The 17,175-nt window shown below is 49.1% G+C and overlaps 1 protein-coding gene across 1 annotated transcript in view; it reads right to left on the reverse strand.

Moving 5' to 3' along the window:
* Positions 1-906: 906 nt before the first annotated feature.
* LOC311234601 (uncharacterized protein) overlaps positions 907-17,175 on the reverse strand; it is a gene marked incomplete at both ends in the record, with an annotated part of 23,444 nt that continues 7,175 nt past the window's right edge. Inside the window, 3 exons of the mRNA XM_084321846.1 lie at positions 907-1,058; positions 1,424-1,871; positions 2,452-2,712. Coding sequence (XP_084177972.1) covers positions 907-1,058; positions 1,424-1,871; positions 2,452-2,712 — 861 coding nt within the window. The remainder of the gene's footprint in view (positions 1,059-1,423; positions 1,872-2,451; positions 2,713-17,175) is intronic.

A 17,175-nucleotide genomic window follows, 5' to 3' on the forward strand; every position in this document is an offset into this window, starting at 1 on the left:
TGATTTGAGAGGATGAATACAGCATTTGAATATTGGCCAAACATTTTGAAATGCATATGGTGCAAGATGAGATTTGTTGATTGAAGGCACAAGTCAAAGAAGCATAGTGGGTCTAATTGTAATGCATATGCCTGTGTATAAGCAGTTTGTTATTAAAATGAAAAAAAAAAAGTATTTTATGGTATCTTATTAGGAGGGGGTCCGCGAATTTCATCAGAGATGTTTGGGGGTCCCTGGGGGGAAAAAGGTTGGGAACCACTGGTTTAGATGATAGCGCAAAGGTTTATCGTTTCTAGGAATTCCACCCAGGAAGGTGGTCTCACTTTTTTGCGGTTTCTCCCCGTAAAAACGCTGTTTCCGTATAAACGAAAGGCACATCCGGAAAAATATTTTTGCGGATTCACCTGCTAGCGTTTCCGTATAAACAGGGCCTAATATGGCCGTCGCTTATCAATGACTTGTTTTGTTTACATCAGGGTGAACGCTGTTGCATTCGCAAATATGAGAGCCAGCAATACGCAGCTCCAGTTAACCTAATTTATACCGTAATGAATCATTAAAAAAATATACCGTTAACTGGAATATGTTGCTTCTTTACACATATGTTGGATTATGTAATTGGTTTGTCATGACAAACCAATAAAAAATCGCTACTTTACATCAGGGTGAACGCTGTTACGCTGCCACCACCCACTTCAATGACAGAGCTCTCATATTTGCGAATGCATAAACTATATCTTAAATTATGGCTATGTGTCTAATATGGCCGTCGCTTATCAATGACTTGTTTTGTTTACATCAGGGTGAACACTGTTGCATTCGCAAATATGAGAGCTCTGTCAATTGTTAAGCGACGGCCATATTAGACACATAGCCATAATCAAATCTTAAATTATGGCTATGTGTCTAATATGGCCGTCGCTTATCCCTCTCCTCTTTCCTCCTCTTCTTCTTCTTCTCTTTATGGTCCTGGACGTCGAGCTGACCCATCCTTTCTGCTAGCTCCTTCAGCTCTCTCTCCTCCTCCTCCGCCAAGTTCATATGGAGAGTGGGTGGTCCTAGGAGCAGTAAAGACAAGGACAAGGCAATGACATCACCTGGTAGAAATATATTGTTTACACTGGGACCACCAGGATCAACCGTCTGTCTGTCTGTCTGTCTGTCTGTCTGTCTGTCTGTCTGTCTGTCTGTCTGTCTGTCTGTCTGTCTGTCTGTCTGTCTGTCTGTCTGTCTGTCTGTCTGTCTGTCTGTCTGTCTGTCTGTCTGTCTGTCTGTCTGTCTGTCTGTCTGTCTGTCTGTCTGTCTGTCTAGGCCCCTAGAAAATCCTGACTGATAGTTTGGTTGATCTACTAACATGTAACTTTGTATTGGATGTAATGTCTTGTGTGAGTTTTGTGAAGACCATGGTTATTAAAGGCCTTACCCTCTGATGGCTGCTCTTCACTCTCTGCTGGGCCGCGGGGAGGTTGTTCTGGTTCTCCGGTCCTCATGGTCTGGTCCTCTGATGTCCAAGGTTTTCTCCCACCAGCTCTCAGAGTGATGTGCATAGAGATGCTGAGATCACCAACCCTACTGATAACACTACCACTGCTGCTATCACTACTACTACTACCACCATATTTAATAACATGACTAGTTTTACTGCCGTTTGTATTAGCATTAGCAGCTTTGCTGCCATTTCTACGGCTGGCTTTGTGTGGTTTGTCCTGGAGCAGACGGCACCCCCTGATGGCCAGGTCAGGGTAGTTTTTCTGCATCTCCATGATGGACCTGTCCTCGCTGAGCAAGGGGCTAGAGGTTGATGATGGTTTGATTCCCCGCCGCGGCCTGGGCTGGGGTTTGACGACCGGCTGGAGTGACAGAGACAGGGCCTGTATGGAATACCGACAGACCGGTTCAGTGGAATTGCATTGATTGGAAATTAACATGAGTCCAAATTGTTACCCGTCAGTTATTGATGCTAGCAAACACTGCAAGAGGATCCACTTAGAATGTTTATGTCATCAAATTGAAACCGATTTTTTCCCATTCCCAGTGAAAACATATGCTAGGAATACTTGTTAGGAATACTTCTAATAAGTCAGGCAATACATTTAAATAACATCACACACATCATGACATCATACACATCATGACATCATACACATCATGACATCATACACATCACACAACATCATGACATCATACACATCACACACATCATGACATCATACACATCATGACATCATGCCATCATACACACATCATGACATCATACACATCATACACATCATGACATCATGACATCATACACATCATGAAATCATGCACATCATGACATACACATCATGACGTCATACACATCATTACATCATGACATCATACACATCATGACATCATGCCATCATACACATCATTACATCATGACATCATACACATCATGACATCATACACGGGTTAGAGACTACACACCTGTAAATCCTGCTTCACACTCTCTTTCATCCCATCCTCCTCCTCTTTCTCCTCCGCTCTCTTCTCCATCTCCCCAGGGTCAACCAGAGAACAGCCTCTGGACAGTTCCCCTTCTTCCTCCTCCTCCTCTCTCTCCTCCTCCTCCTCCTCTCTCTCCTTCCCTACTGTTTCCTCGCAGGAGTCCTCTCTGGAGGGGGGGTGCCCACTGCTTACATTGCCATGGTGATGCCCCACCCTCTTCTGGATTATCTCCGCCCACTCCTGCTGTGACAAGTGCAAGTTGAGAGTAGAGCTTTAAAGAAGTGAATAGAATATAAATTGATAGTAAGCTCAGGCAGCTCCAGCAACACTGAATTCAAATATTATTTAAGTAAAGGTGGATCAAGTCCATCGAATCCATCCATCTATTCATCCATCCATCATCATCTATTCATCATCTATTCTTCCATCCATCTATTCATCATCTATTCATCCATCTATTCATCCATCCATCCATCTATTCATCATCTATTCATCCATCCATCCTTCCATCCATCTATTCATCATCTATTCATCCATCTATTCATCATCTATTCATCCATCCATCCTTCCATCCATCTATTCATCCATCCATCCATCTATTCATCCATCCATATATTCTACTTTATTCATCATGTGTAGGTTAAACCAACCAAACAACCAACCAACAAAGTAACCACCCAACCATCTAACCACTCAACCAGACAACCAACCAACCACTCAACCAACCAACCAACCAACCACTCAACCAAACAACCAACTAACCACTCAAACAACCAACCAACCACTCAACCAACCAACCAACCACTCAACCAAACAACCAACTAACCACTCAAACAACCAACCAATCACTCAACCAACCAACCAACCAACCAACCACTCAAACAACCAACCAATCACTCAACCAACCAACCAACTAACCACTCAAACAACCAACCACTCAACCAACCAACCAACCAACCAACCAACCAACCAACCACTCAACCAGACAACCAACCAACCAAACAACCAACCAACCAACCAACTAACCACTCAACCAACCAACCAACCACTCAACCAAACAACCAACTAACCACTCAACCAAACAACCAACTAACCACTCAACCAAACAACCAACTAACCACTCAACCACTCAACCAAACAACCAACTAACCACTCAACCAAACAACCAACTAACCACTCAACCACTCAACCAAACAACCAACTAACCACTCAACCAAACAACCAACTAACCACTCAACCACTCAACCAAACAACCAACTAACCACTCAACCAAACAACCAACTAACCACTCAACCAAACAACCAACTAACCACTCAACCACTCGACCAAACAACCAACTAACCACTCAACCAAACAACCAACTAACCACTCAACCACTCAACCAAACAACCAACTAACCACTCAACCAAACAACCAACTAACCACTCAACCACTCAACCAAACAACCAACTAACCACTCAACCAAACAACCAACTAACCACTCAACCAACTAACCAACTAACCACTCAACCAAACAACCAACCAACCAAACAACCAACTAACCACTCAACCAAACAACCAACCAACCACTAAACCAACTAACCACTCAACCAACCAACTAACCACCAAACCAACCAACCAACTAACCACCAAACCAACCAACCACTCAACCAGCCAAGCAACTAACCAACTAACCACCAAACCAACCAACCAACTAACCACCAAACCAACCAACCACTCAACCAACCAAGCAACTAACCAACAAACCAGCTAACCACTCAACCAACCAACCAAGCAACTAACCAACAAACCAACTAACCACTCAACCAACCAACCACCAAACCAACTAGCAACTCAACCAACCAACTAACCACCCAATGAACTAACCAAACCAACAAACGAACCACCCAACTGGCCCGAGGGATATGCCTGTGAGTTGGGGCCTGCATGGTTCAGATCCCAACTCGCGTTGTTGAATGAGAGGTCTCTGCGCGATAAACAAGCGTCTTCCCATCTCGTAAGAGCGGAATTTGTGACGGGTGGTTTTTTCCCAGGCTCTGTGAATAATTAGTGACCGGTGGTTTTTTCCCAGGCTCTGTGTATAATTTGTAGGGCTGACCCCTATTAGTCGATTAGTCGACTAATTGGTCGAAAGGAGCCATAGTCAACTAGCCAACCTCTTAGTCGAATACAAAAAAAATTATATATATTTATAATTTTTTTAATTAATTAATTTATTTATTATCATTCTTTCCAAAAGAAAAGAGGCCTAGAAGCGTGGCTAACGCTAATGGCACACATACCAGAGGCTAACTGCCTACGAAAACAGGCACAGAGGCACTGAAAGAGGATTTCACCCATCTAATGAACACACTAGACTAGACAAATATCAAGATGTATCAGTGGACCAATTGCATGCTTTTGCAGAGGACAAGAAGCCTTCAGTCGACTCCTTCAGACATTAAGCACCCCCCCACAGCCCAAATGGAATGATAAAACAAATTTATTTAAAAATAATTTGAAAGAAAATATTAAAAATATTATACTTTTTTTTTGTCGACCAATAGTCGACTAACGGCATATTTTGGCCAATCATAGTCGACCATCCAAATCCTTAGTCGGGGACAGCCCTAATAATTTGTGACGGGTGGTTTTTTTCCCAGGCTCTGTGTATAAATCCCGTGTCGGGATCCTTGCGAGGACCGGTCTTCGCCCGGTTTACGCGAATAGGGGGGAGAGATGATGGGTTGGGGTTCTTTCTTATCGAAATTCGCCCAACACCGCTCTCAGGTTTTACAAGCCTAGCGCTGTTATCGGGCCCGCGGCTACGAGAGCCGCGGCCAAGCAGAGACCATCTCTCTAACCAGCTTCTATCCCCAGGCCATCAGGTTGCTCAACGAACAATAACACTATGCAACAACCATCAAATGCACTCACAACACACACATCCACACGCACACACTCACTTTAAACAAACAACACACTGCAGCACCCACTCTCCACACTTTAGAACACCTAAACACACTTTATATTTATTGGTAAAGGATTTGCACTACAACCCATACCTCAGTACACCTTACTGTAAATTGTACCTAAATTGTTTGCAATATATAGTATATTGTATATTAGTATATTGCATAGTATATTGTATGGTAACTCAGTTACTTCTATTCTGCATCGAACATTGTACATATGTATATACTGAACACTGTGTCTACGTACGTGACTTCTATTTTTACTTCTTTTTTTACATGCTATACTATTTTATTTCATACTTATCTTTTGTCTAGCACAGTCTCTGGAGCGTAACAGAAAGAAGCATTTTGTATAAAAGTATTCTGTACTTCTGTATGACAACTATTAAAGAAACTTGAACTTGAACTTGAAACTCTATTTTTTCTTTTTTCGAACTGGGACAGTTACAGTCCATTTAAATAGGCATAAATGTAAGGGTCTGTTCCCCGTTCTTCGATATCAGCGCTTGGTCCTAAGGGACCGATGTCAGCGCCTGGTCCCGGGCATGTTCTCATATTTATGAAATGGCCTTCTTAGGGACTGACGCGCCCTGGTCTGTCCGACTCCGAATGGCATAGCAGCGTTTATGCGGTCGGCCGGGAGGGAGTTTACCGCTGCTTGTGAAAATAAATCTGCCAGCTCGAAGGCTCCCGTGCATTTCCGGGGGGAAATAACAGGGCAGATCAAGCATCAACAGGGGGGCTTCACGCCCGATGGGTGGGTCACCATGAGCTGTTCTTTTACAGACTGTCTCGGTGGTGCCTCCTGTGGTGTTTTGATCAAAACGTGTACCTTCCCCCTCTTCTTCTTCTTCTTCTTCTTTCTTTGAAGAGGGGTGGCAGCGTTGGAGGACCCGGGACTCATCCTGGTCACTCCGGACCGGATCAGTTCAACCCGGGTCACAGGCACGCATTGCTCATACAATATATTCTGTTAACCCGAAGGGCCCTGTACGTTTCCTGGGGGAAATACCAGGGCGGACCAGACGCCACCCCTCCCCTCGGTGGGGGGGGAATGGGAGGCATCGAGGTACTGTTTGTTAGCAGTCAGCCCCTCTAAGCGCTCCTGTGTAGTTCATGGTCCTCCAGGCACAGGTCGAGCTTTGCTCTTGTTACCTGTCGGCCTGGGTTAAGGGAGCAACCTTCTGTTTTGGGGTGGTTGTCTCCCCGGTATGCCGGTGGCAGAGTCAGCTCACTGGCAGAGTCCGGGTTCGGCACCCCGACCCCACGAGAGTATGCCCCCGCATGATTATGACGTCTGCCAATTGTGTCAAATTCTTTCTCTGAACCCCGACCCCATGAGATACAGGCTTTCTGGCGGGGTCAGGGTTCATGGCAGAGTCAGTTCACTGGCGGAGTTGGGGTCCAGGACCCCAACCCCGCGAGATTATGACCCCACGAGATTATGACATTGTACACGGCGTACCGGACGCCCCCGGTGGTGTCATGAGTAAACGCCTGGAGAGGTCTCGATGCCACAGCTTCGTTGACCTCACCAGGTCCCTTTGGTCAGGTCCTAGCTCCTCGACTCGGCGGAAGGCCCTGCCCCTGAGTGGTCCATGGGGCTGGGACCCCCTCTGCGCCCCGCTGCTAAGCTTCAGTGGCAGAGTCAGGGTTCATAACCCCGACCCCACCGGACACCTCGCGGGCAGAGTCGGGGTTCAACGAGGTGTAGGAGCAGTAACACGAGCATATGCTTTGCGTACTTTTCCCTTGTAGCGAGCGGGACGTGCGGTGGGGTAGACGCGGGTCCTTTTTTCTCGCGGTCTACTCACCTTGTGCGTTTTTTGGGTGCTGTTACCTTTTTTCGCACAGTCGGTGTCCTGCTAGGTTAAACAAGCAGCAGGTTATATATAGTATCATGTTCTCTCTAGTAGGTTAAACTAACAGCAGGTTATATAGTATCATGTTCTCTCTAGTAGGTTAAACTAGCAGCAGGTTATATAGTATCATGTTCACTCTAGTAGGTTAAACTATCAGGTTATATAGTATCATGTTCTCTCTAGTAGGTTAAACTATCAGGTTATATAGTATCATGTTCTCTCTAGTAGGATAAACTATCAGGTTATAGTATCATGTTCTATCTAGTAGGTTAAACTAGCAGCAGGTTATATAGTATCATGTTCTCTCTAGTAGGTTATATATCGCATAGCTCTGCTCAGCATCATATTGCAATACTCTTCATATCCAGTATTGAACTGAAATAAATTCTCACATGTACCTTTACATACCATCATCTGTCTGGCCACACCCCCATCCGCTACCTACATAAGCAGGGGTGTGGCCATACCATCAGCTCCTTCTTCAATTTTCACCACGTTGAGTGCCTGTTTACACCACTTTAAGTTTGATGGATATTTTGAAGAAAGTAGAAGATCAAGGAGCTACATTGTATTTAGGCCTGCCACGATAACACATTTTGCTGGGCGATTAATTGCCCCCGAAAATATCGCGATAAGCGATATTATTGCGACCGACCGGTTAGAGAATTTTTTTTGAGAAATTTATTTCCCAAAACTTTTATTTTGAAGCCCACCGCTCCGTCTTTTCCGGTGTTTTAGACTTATTTTGAAGCCCACCGACCGGACCGGAAGTATTGTTGTGATTATCCTAAGCAGAACTTATGAGCCGACAACTTGTCTCGTCCGGTTCTGTTTTTGAGCTAATGATAAAACAAATTGTTGGTGAACAACTAACTTTAGGTTAGTTTTAACGTTAGCTACTAACGTTAGATGCAGCTACTACAGGCAATCAACGATGAGGAGGAAGCGTCAAAGCAGTATATAATAGAATAGCTGTGGTGCGTAAGCACTGCAGCACGACTCGAAACTACCGGAGTGTTATAATAAATTAATTCATGTTTAACTTGTCCCGTGTCCAGTCCTTTGACTAGCCCCACCCATTCATTGTAAACAATGATGCATGTAATTGTATTAATGTTATTCTGTGTTGTACTTGTAGCTATGCTATACGTTGTATTTCGTTTGTTAGCTATTTAGCTAATGTTAGCATGGAATGAGAATCAAAGCTCTATCTTTCATCTTTATTTAGCAGTCCAGTTTCTCCGGTCAGTAGCGAGTAACTACTTGGGTCTAAAAATAGCTAACGTTACACTACAAATAATGCTACTTGGTTAAAAGGAGCAACACTATTGAGAAATGTAGTTAAGCTATGTGGCCACGGAGCTCCCGTGCTGTACTCTAGTAACTAGGGATGTCCCGATCGCCTTTTTTTGCTCCCGATCCGATCCCGATCATGTGATTTTAAATATCTATCGATCCGATCGTTTCCGATCCGATCTTTCACATTAGTAATCAATTTTGACGCATTTTTGTCAGAAACTGGCGGAGCGAGACAAGCCCCTCTGTTGCCTATAGTCCGGGGCGCGAGCGCGGAGGCTTTTGTTATTACATTCACCCTGAGAAATGTGCTTCTCCTTCATATGAGAAATATTAAAAGTTTCAATATATGTTTGCACATTAGTATACATTCAGATTCAGTGTTCGACTTACGTAATGGTCCATTCTTGTCTGAAACGCCGACGATAATCCTCAGTCACAGCAAATAATTTACGTTATCCTCCAGGTGAAAAGTTAGTCTGAAAACTTCGCCTCCAGCCTGTCCTCCTTGCAAACATTGCAACTGGCTTGACTTTCTATTTTAAAATGCTTAGTTCCAAACCTCTGACATTAAGTCTAGCTGCTCAAGTCAGTGGATATTAACCGTGTTTCGGGAGCGACGTGTTGTACTGTTGTTGTGATGTGAGCGTGTAGCCGGTCTAAATTAAAGGGAATGTGTTTGTTGCAACGGTGTAAATTAAAGGGAATGTGTTTGTTGTGGACAATTATTCTGCTCTGTGTGACAATAAATACATTAATGATGATATATTATATGTAATTTAAAACCAAAACTAAGGCCTCCGTATGAGTTTAAGACGTGGACATGGTCATGTTTGTTGAATAAAAAAATCTTTTTTTGACTGCCGATTTTTATTATTATTTTTTCCCGATCCCCGATCCTCTGAAAAGCACGTGATCGGCGCCGATCCCGATCACGTGATCGGATCGGGACATCCCTACTAGTAACGTCAGCGGCCCGCCTCCCAACACGGACAGTGACTGACAAGGGGCACTGGTTCCGCCTCATTAAAACAAACGCGCAAATAGCAATTAATCGCGCCCGTCAAAATCATTGCATTCATTTTAATTATCGCAGCAATTAATCGATTTATTGCTTATCGCGGCAGGACTAATTGTATTATATCTTTGTTTTCTCTCTCACTATTTTCGAGAAAATACAGCGATAATGTCTTCGCCACTGGGGTGTCTGGAAGATGATGATTATTCTGACCTCCACCAGCATTTTCGTATTAGGGGCTCGCGTCGCTGGTCTAATCCCCACCTGCAGTCCTCCAAGCTGCAGCTGGACAGGTATTACCTTCGGTTCTGCAGCTGGACTGTGCAGGAGGCGACGGCTGTTGTGAGAAGCAAGCTGCCTCTCTGGGTGAGTGATGATTTTGCTACGCGAGCGCCAGTTGTGTTGCTATGGGGGGATTAGCTGCACGATTTACGAAAGCCGGCCCCAGACTAGTATCCTTTTTTCTGCCTCTTAGACGGGAGAGGGTCCTGGTTTGAAGCCCACGATAGTCAATCTAGTGGGCCGTGACCAAGGTCTGTGGTTAAAACCCGGGATCGGTTTGGTGCTTCGTTATCGGAAGCTCCACGCTCAAGTCGGCTGCAGCCCATGAGGGAATTGTGCCGACACCGCTGTATATCTGTTAATCACCGTTCTGAAAACTGTGTTGACTTCTTTTTCTCTTCTCTCTTAGGATGAGGAGGGAGTCAGACGGCGGCTGTCTGAAGTGTTGGCTTATTGTGTTCTCTCGTGTGCAGTTCGGTGATAGCTGCTTAGCTTGCGTGCTAGCTGGGTGAGCTACCTGTTAGCCAGTTAGATGTTAGCTGCGGCGCTAGCTTGTTGCGTTCACTAGGCTAGGAACGTTAGCTTGTTGCTACCAGTCGGCCTGAGTTGGCTGTTAGCTTATGCTACACCGTTGAACATTAGCCGTGAGAATAGCAGGCCATAACACTCTGACTACGACGTCATCTTTGACAGAGGATGTAGTCGGCCCTACACCGTGTTGCCCCGCCAGCGAGGACTTTCGTCAACATGGAGACCAGTGTTTGCAGTCCTCGTGTAGGTAAGGGTCCTTCTGGACACTTAACGCCTCTTCCTTCCTTCCCTTCTAAATGTTTTGTAATAACGATGTTTTTTTCCAAAACGTATGTTGCTTCACTACATTGGGGATACGACATGTGTTGTGTGTGAATTGTCTTGTCGCTGGTATAGTTTCTCTCTACCTAGGAAATCGGGGTTGTTTTTTACGTGAGTAAAAATGAACCAGTTTGGTTGTGATGAGAACTTGTGTGTTCATGTAACGTTAGATAACGTGGTTGAGCTCCCAACTAGCTGCAAACCCTGCAAAGCTATGCTTAGTGACATATGATCAAGGGGTGAGTCCTTCTCTCAGCCTGTGATGACAATAAACAGGTAGCGTGTTCACATATTAACAGGGTGGTACCTGTTCAACCTAGTCGTATCAAGGGTAAGGTGGGGAGGGGTGATCCCCCCAGTTTCCCTGGGGTTCCGCCCCCTCCTCTCAAACATGTTTTTGTTTACAATATATTGTTTCACTATGGTTGTGGGGATACGGTGTAATCCCTCAGCTTCTGCTGGGGTTGTGCTCCTGCTTGGGAAAAAAAAATTTCCTAGGGAAAGGATTGTTTTGGTCGCTATCATGTGCAAGGCCTGTGGCCAGTACTTAATCGAGGACTTGTGTCTTCTCTCGTTATGAAAAACGGCGTTCCTCTTACGGTAGTGAGAGTGTACTTTTGCCTTTTTTGTTGCGATGGAGGGTTGTGTGTGTCGTTAAGATCCACAACTGGGTTAGGTGTTGGCCTACAGAAGTCACATGTGTAAGCTCTGGTACCGGGGCTCTTAAAGGGGCCCTCTCTGGGTCTGTGTTTTTCTTCCTTGAAAAATTCAGATGGCAGGTTTCGCACATGAGTCTGTGTGAAGCTGTTAAACGCTTCATGTAGCATGCTGTGACTGGTGTCATGGCTCTACTTTGTTATTACATCGTATCAGGGGTCATAAGGGGGTGAACTGGTAAAACCTTCCTCCCCTTTTTCTGATTGGTCAGGGGTTAAAACCCCCTGTCCTTCTGGCTTCCTGTCACGTGCTGGATCAGCGCGTCACAGGGTAGGGGGGGGGGGGGGGGTTTCCTGGTCCCACGCCATATTGGGCGGTGGACCACGGAAATTCCCCCACCATAGAGTACATCACTGGGCGCGTTTCTATTGGTAAGACTTCCGTGGGTTATTCAGGCTCCATGTTGTGGACCTCTGTTACAGGGAGTTTCAGAGCCTCCTCCTCAGGGAGGGTGCTTCTGATAGGAACCACGCATGGGCTTGCGCGCCTTGGTTTCTCATCATTGAAACAGCGTTTTTATGGGGCAACTGGGATGGAGTTTGTCTCTTCCGAGCGCCAGTTTACTAGGTTTGTCTCGACGAATTCTCGTTCATATCTGGGGGATGTTAACGGAATAGATCAAAGCATAGGTAGAGGGGTCTCACGCCCTTGGGGTGGGCCACCGAGCGCGGTACGAAAGGGACCGTCTTGGTGGCGCCCTCCTAGGGTTGGGGATGGCGGCGTGATTAGGGCACGGGATTGATTCTGGTCGTGCCGGTCCAGGTCAGTTAACCCGTTGTCTGCCGGGGACGCAGATCGATAGGTTATGTAGATAACCTAGTTATATTAGTATTGGCTGAGCGTCCCGCTCTGAGCCTTACAAGATACCTCCCATCTCCTGGGATACCTAATGTATCTCCCACGAACAAAATACATGCACCCCACCTGTATGGGGCCCCGCCCCTTATGGTGGCACAGCCCATATAACCATGACTCTGGTCATGAAACACCCTTCCTCGCCAAAACCCGTCCCAGGAAAAGATCCCTCAAGAGGGAACTCAGGGCCGCGCAGAGCGGGACGCTCAGCCAATACTAATATAACTAGGTTATCTACATAACCTATCGTTATATAACGTATTTGCTTTCGCGTCCCGCTCTGAGCCTTACGAGATAATGGGGAAGAGCGGGCGCGAGACCCGACAGATGTACCCCCTGAGGACCCGTAAGCCCACATCAAGGGGTGCGGGGAGCCCTGTCACCCCATCCTTCCTAACGAAGGGGGGGCGCAGTCAACTCCACCTGAATGCGAACAAGAGGGAACTAGAACCCCTTGAACACACCGTACAGGCGGAACCACGTGTGACTCAACACACTGTGGCCCATACCCATACACTCCTGCTACCCGACCAAAGGACAGGAAGCAGGAAAGGCCACAGACCCCAGAACCGCCTGGGAGACAGAACCCCCGGTCATGTCCATGAGGTAAAACCTTACAAAGGGGCCCGGTGAGGACCATGAAGCTGCAGCACAGATGTCCTCCACCGAAGCCCCACCCAGGAGAGCGGCAGAGGCAGCCACCCCACGAGTGGAGTGCGCCCTGACGCCCCCAGGGGGATCCTGCCCAGCCAACGTGTAGCAGAGGGTAATACCCTCGCACAACCAACGGGACAGGCGCTGCTTTGACAGTGCCTTACCAGCACGAGCCCCACCGTAACAGACAAAAAGCTGGTCGGTAACCCTGAAGTCCTGAGTACGGCTGAGGTAAATCCCCAAAGCACGGACTGGACATGACAGGTGAAGGCCCGCATCTAACTCACTAGTGTGAGGAGGAGGACGAAAAGCCTGAACCACAATATCCCGGGAGCGGAAGGAACTCCGGATATTCTTAGGCACGAAAGCAGGATTAGGTCGCAGAGTGGCACCGCAATCGGTCCGAAAAGACAGGCACTCTGGACGTACCGAGAGAGCACAGAGCTCACCCACGCGTTTAGCGGAAGTGACAGCCAGTAGGAACGCGGTCTTGAAAGACAGCTGGCCCAACGGCGCCTGCTCGAGCGGCTCAAACGGGGCCAAGGACAACCGACCGAGGACCAATTGAAGATCCCAAGTCGGAGCCAAGGAGCGTTGCACCGGCTTAACGCGTCGAGCGCCAAGCAGGAAACGCTTCACAAGAGGGTGGCTGAACAAAACAGACCCCTCAAAACCCTCATGATAGGAGGATATAGCTGCCGCATATACCCTCACTGTCGAAGCCGACAGCCTACCAAGAAGAGACTGGAGATAACCCAGAACAGCATCCAGGGGGCAGGAGACTGGGTCCCAGCCCCCCCCCGTACACCACTCTTGGAACGCACGCCACCTGCCCGCGTAAACCGCGACAGTGGAGGGAGCATGCGCACACCGGATGGTATCAACCACCGCGGGATCCATCCTCTCCAGACTCACCCTCCCACCAGCCACACCACCAGGCGTTGACCCAACACCGGAGGCTGGAAAAGCACTCCGTTGTGCTGCGAGAGGGCCGTCACTGAACACGGAATGACCCAAGGAGGAGCGACCAGAAGCTGGATTAAGACCGGGAACCACACTGACGTGCCCCGGTCCGGCGCGACCAGGATCACCGTCCTGCGCTCCCTCCGTATCCGCTCCAACAGCTGACTCAACAGCTGTACAGGAGGGAAGGCGTACAGAAGACCGGGCGGCCACGGAAAGGTCGAGAAGGCATCCACCCCCAAGGGGGGATGATCCGCTCGACTGAGCGAGAACCACAAGGGGCACTTGTGAGAACGTCGGCACGCAAACAGATCTACCGAGGCCTCCCCGAACCGATCCCAGATCTGTCTGACTATGTCGGGGCGGAGTTCCCACTCGTCGCGACGAGGACCGCCCCGAGACATTATATCCGCCGCCACATTTTCCGTACCAGGAACGTGGAGCGCCCGCAGACTGCACAGCCTGCGGGATGCCCATAGCAACAGTTTGCGCGCCACCCGGAGCAGGCGGGCGGAACGAGTCCCACCCTGCCTGTTGATATACGCCGCCGCCGTCACATTGTCCGTCCTGACCAAAACGTGTTTGCCTACCACCAGGTGGCCGAGCCGTTTGAGGACCAGGAGGACCGCCTTCAACTCCAACACATTGATATGCAGGACAGCTGGGCCGGCATGACCCGTCCAGCTGCCCCCCACTGTATGGGTCCGAAACGCCCCTCCCCAACCCGTGAGAGAGGCGTCGGTGAAAACCGTGACGTGGGAGCCACTGCTGCCTATGGGGACCCCAGCGGAGAGGATACCCAGCCTCCCCCAGTGGGCGAGATCCCCCCATATCGACAAAGGAACCGTCAACCGTCTCCCTTTGCCCCACACCGGATCTATTCTCAAAGAGAGAAACCACCTCTGTATCCGCCTCATAAAGAGGAGGCCAAGAGGAACCACCGTGTGGGCCGCCGACATAAGGCCCAGCAGACGCATCACCTGCAGCGCCGTAACCGTCCCTCCCAGACGGAAACCCCCGAGCGCGTGACGGAGATCCCCCCGACGCTGCTCCGAGAGGGTCGCAAGCATGGGCTTCGACCTCAATGTCAAGCCCAAGTACTCCACCTGTTGACTGGGAAGAGGGGTACTCTTCTTCCAATTCACAGCAAAACCCAGGCTGGTGAGGAATTCCACCACCAGTCGAGTATGAGACCTGGCAACCTCCTCTGAACGGCTGAGGAGCAGAATGTCGTCGAGATAGAACAGGACTCGTATCCCCCGACGACGTAAAGGCCCCAGAGCAGCCGCCACGCACTTGGTGAATGTGCGGGGAGCCAGAGAATAACCGAACGGCATTCTGTGGTACTCGTACGCTACGCCCTGAAACAGGAACCGTAGGAACTTCCTGTGAGGAGGGAAAATGGGTATGTGAAAATACGCATCCTTCAGGTCTATGGAGGTGAACCAGTCCCCCCTCCTGACAGCAAGCAGAAGGAGTCGGACGGTCAACATCCTGAACGTTCTCACTACAATCAACCGATTGAACATGGACAGATTCAGTATAGGTCTGACCCCCCCAGTTTTCTTGGGCACCAGAAAATAACGGGAGTAGACGCCTGACATTGCGTCCTCTCTCGGGACCACAACGACGGCCTGCTTCGCCAACAGAGATTGGATCTCGTCGGCCAGGGCTGTCACTGCGCCCGACCCTAACAATAGGGTCGGCACCAAACCTGAGAACGGAGGATGGGGCCGCGCAAACTGCAAAACCAGCCCCGCCTCTAACGTTCTCCTCATCCACCGATTCAAAGGGCATTCCCGTCGCCATATGTGAATATAATCCCACAGCGCCCCCGCCGTCAACTGACGCTGGGCCGCAAGGAACAGCAGATAATTGGCCCGGTCCCCTTTCTGTCGGGGGACCCCGACAGAAAGGGCCGGTTTGATACGGGAGGAGCGGTCATCAAACTTGTGGACACACACTCACCCCCTGAACACCCCTCCAGCACACGCTGAGGAGTTGTTCCGCAGCCAGACACGCAAGGCCTGAGGACCCCATGGGCTCCTACATGCCGAAGCCCTGCAGTGATATTGCTATCACTCAAATCACGCTCGCCTCTCCTTTGCAGACCACTGCCGGTTTGACGGGAGTGGGAGGCAACAGCGCGATACCCCGCCTGGCGAGGGCGAAGCCGGGGTAACCCCTGCTGAGCATTCAACAGAAGAGGCACCGAGTCCCCCTGCTGACCACTGGAGCTAGTGGCAGCTGTAACACCAGGTTCCACCCACCCACAACCTGCGGTGTAGGAACCACGCGACGACGGAACATTCTCACGGACAGACCCAGGCTCAGCCATCAACTGGGTGTCAGCCCCTGTCTCCATGAGAAGCGAAGAATGGGGCCGCATACGCTTCAAAGAAGGTTCGCGGCCCGCAGCCAAAAGAGAACGCTCAGAGCCCCGCTTCTGGGGGTACCAGAGAGAGGATTGAACGGGGAGCGGGCTGCTCGCGGCAAAATGACGACGGGTTGGTTTACCAAACCCGAAATCACCCAAAATGGCCGATCCCTCGGCTGCCAAGACTGTCGGCCTTGCGATACCCTGTCGATTCTCCAACCAGGGCACCACTGGCGGGGGAAACATGGCCACCTGTCGAGGATCTCGCCACAGTCGTTGACGAGACCGTGCTCCCACCCCTGGCTGCACAGCGTGAGGCGGTGTAGGACCCGGATCAATAACCGCCTGCGCCTCCACAGAACGCCCAAAAAGACTATCTGTGGAAAAAGGAGTCGTGAGGAGAGAAAACCAATCCTCTTCCCCAAGAGGAGACTGCTCCAACCAAACATGCCTAACAACCAAAGTCGATAGCATCCGAATCCTCCCCGCAGTTATAGCTTGCGACTGAGTCAAGATCTCTATAACACCACAAACATGAATCACGTTCATAGTGTCGCTTGGACCCAAAGACCTACAACCCGACGCCATCTTGGATAGGAAAGTAGCCAGCTGAGCCAAAACACTGGCCGCCGCTAAATGCCATCCTGCAGCAGTATACCACTCATTCGTCCATACTGCCACCCTCCGAGCCGACATGCTATCAAGCAACGGCCGGGCGGAACGTCGTTCATCCCCGCCTGGGCACAAAAAAGAAGCTACCTGGCTACTTAGCCAAGGTACCCCCGGCCTGCACCCCGTCGTCAGCCCCTTCACCCGCAAAAAAGGTAAATAGAGCTCAGCGAACCCCCCCACATCCACCACCGACTGACCTTT

This window comes from Notolepis coatsorum (assembly GCF_963971535.1).
Source record: "Notolepis coatsorum genome assembly, chromosome: 9".
In the NCBI taxonomy this organism is placed as follows: Eukaryota; Metazoa; Chordata; class Actinopteri; order Aulopiformes; family Paralepididae; genus Notolepis; species Notolepis coatsorum.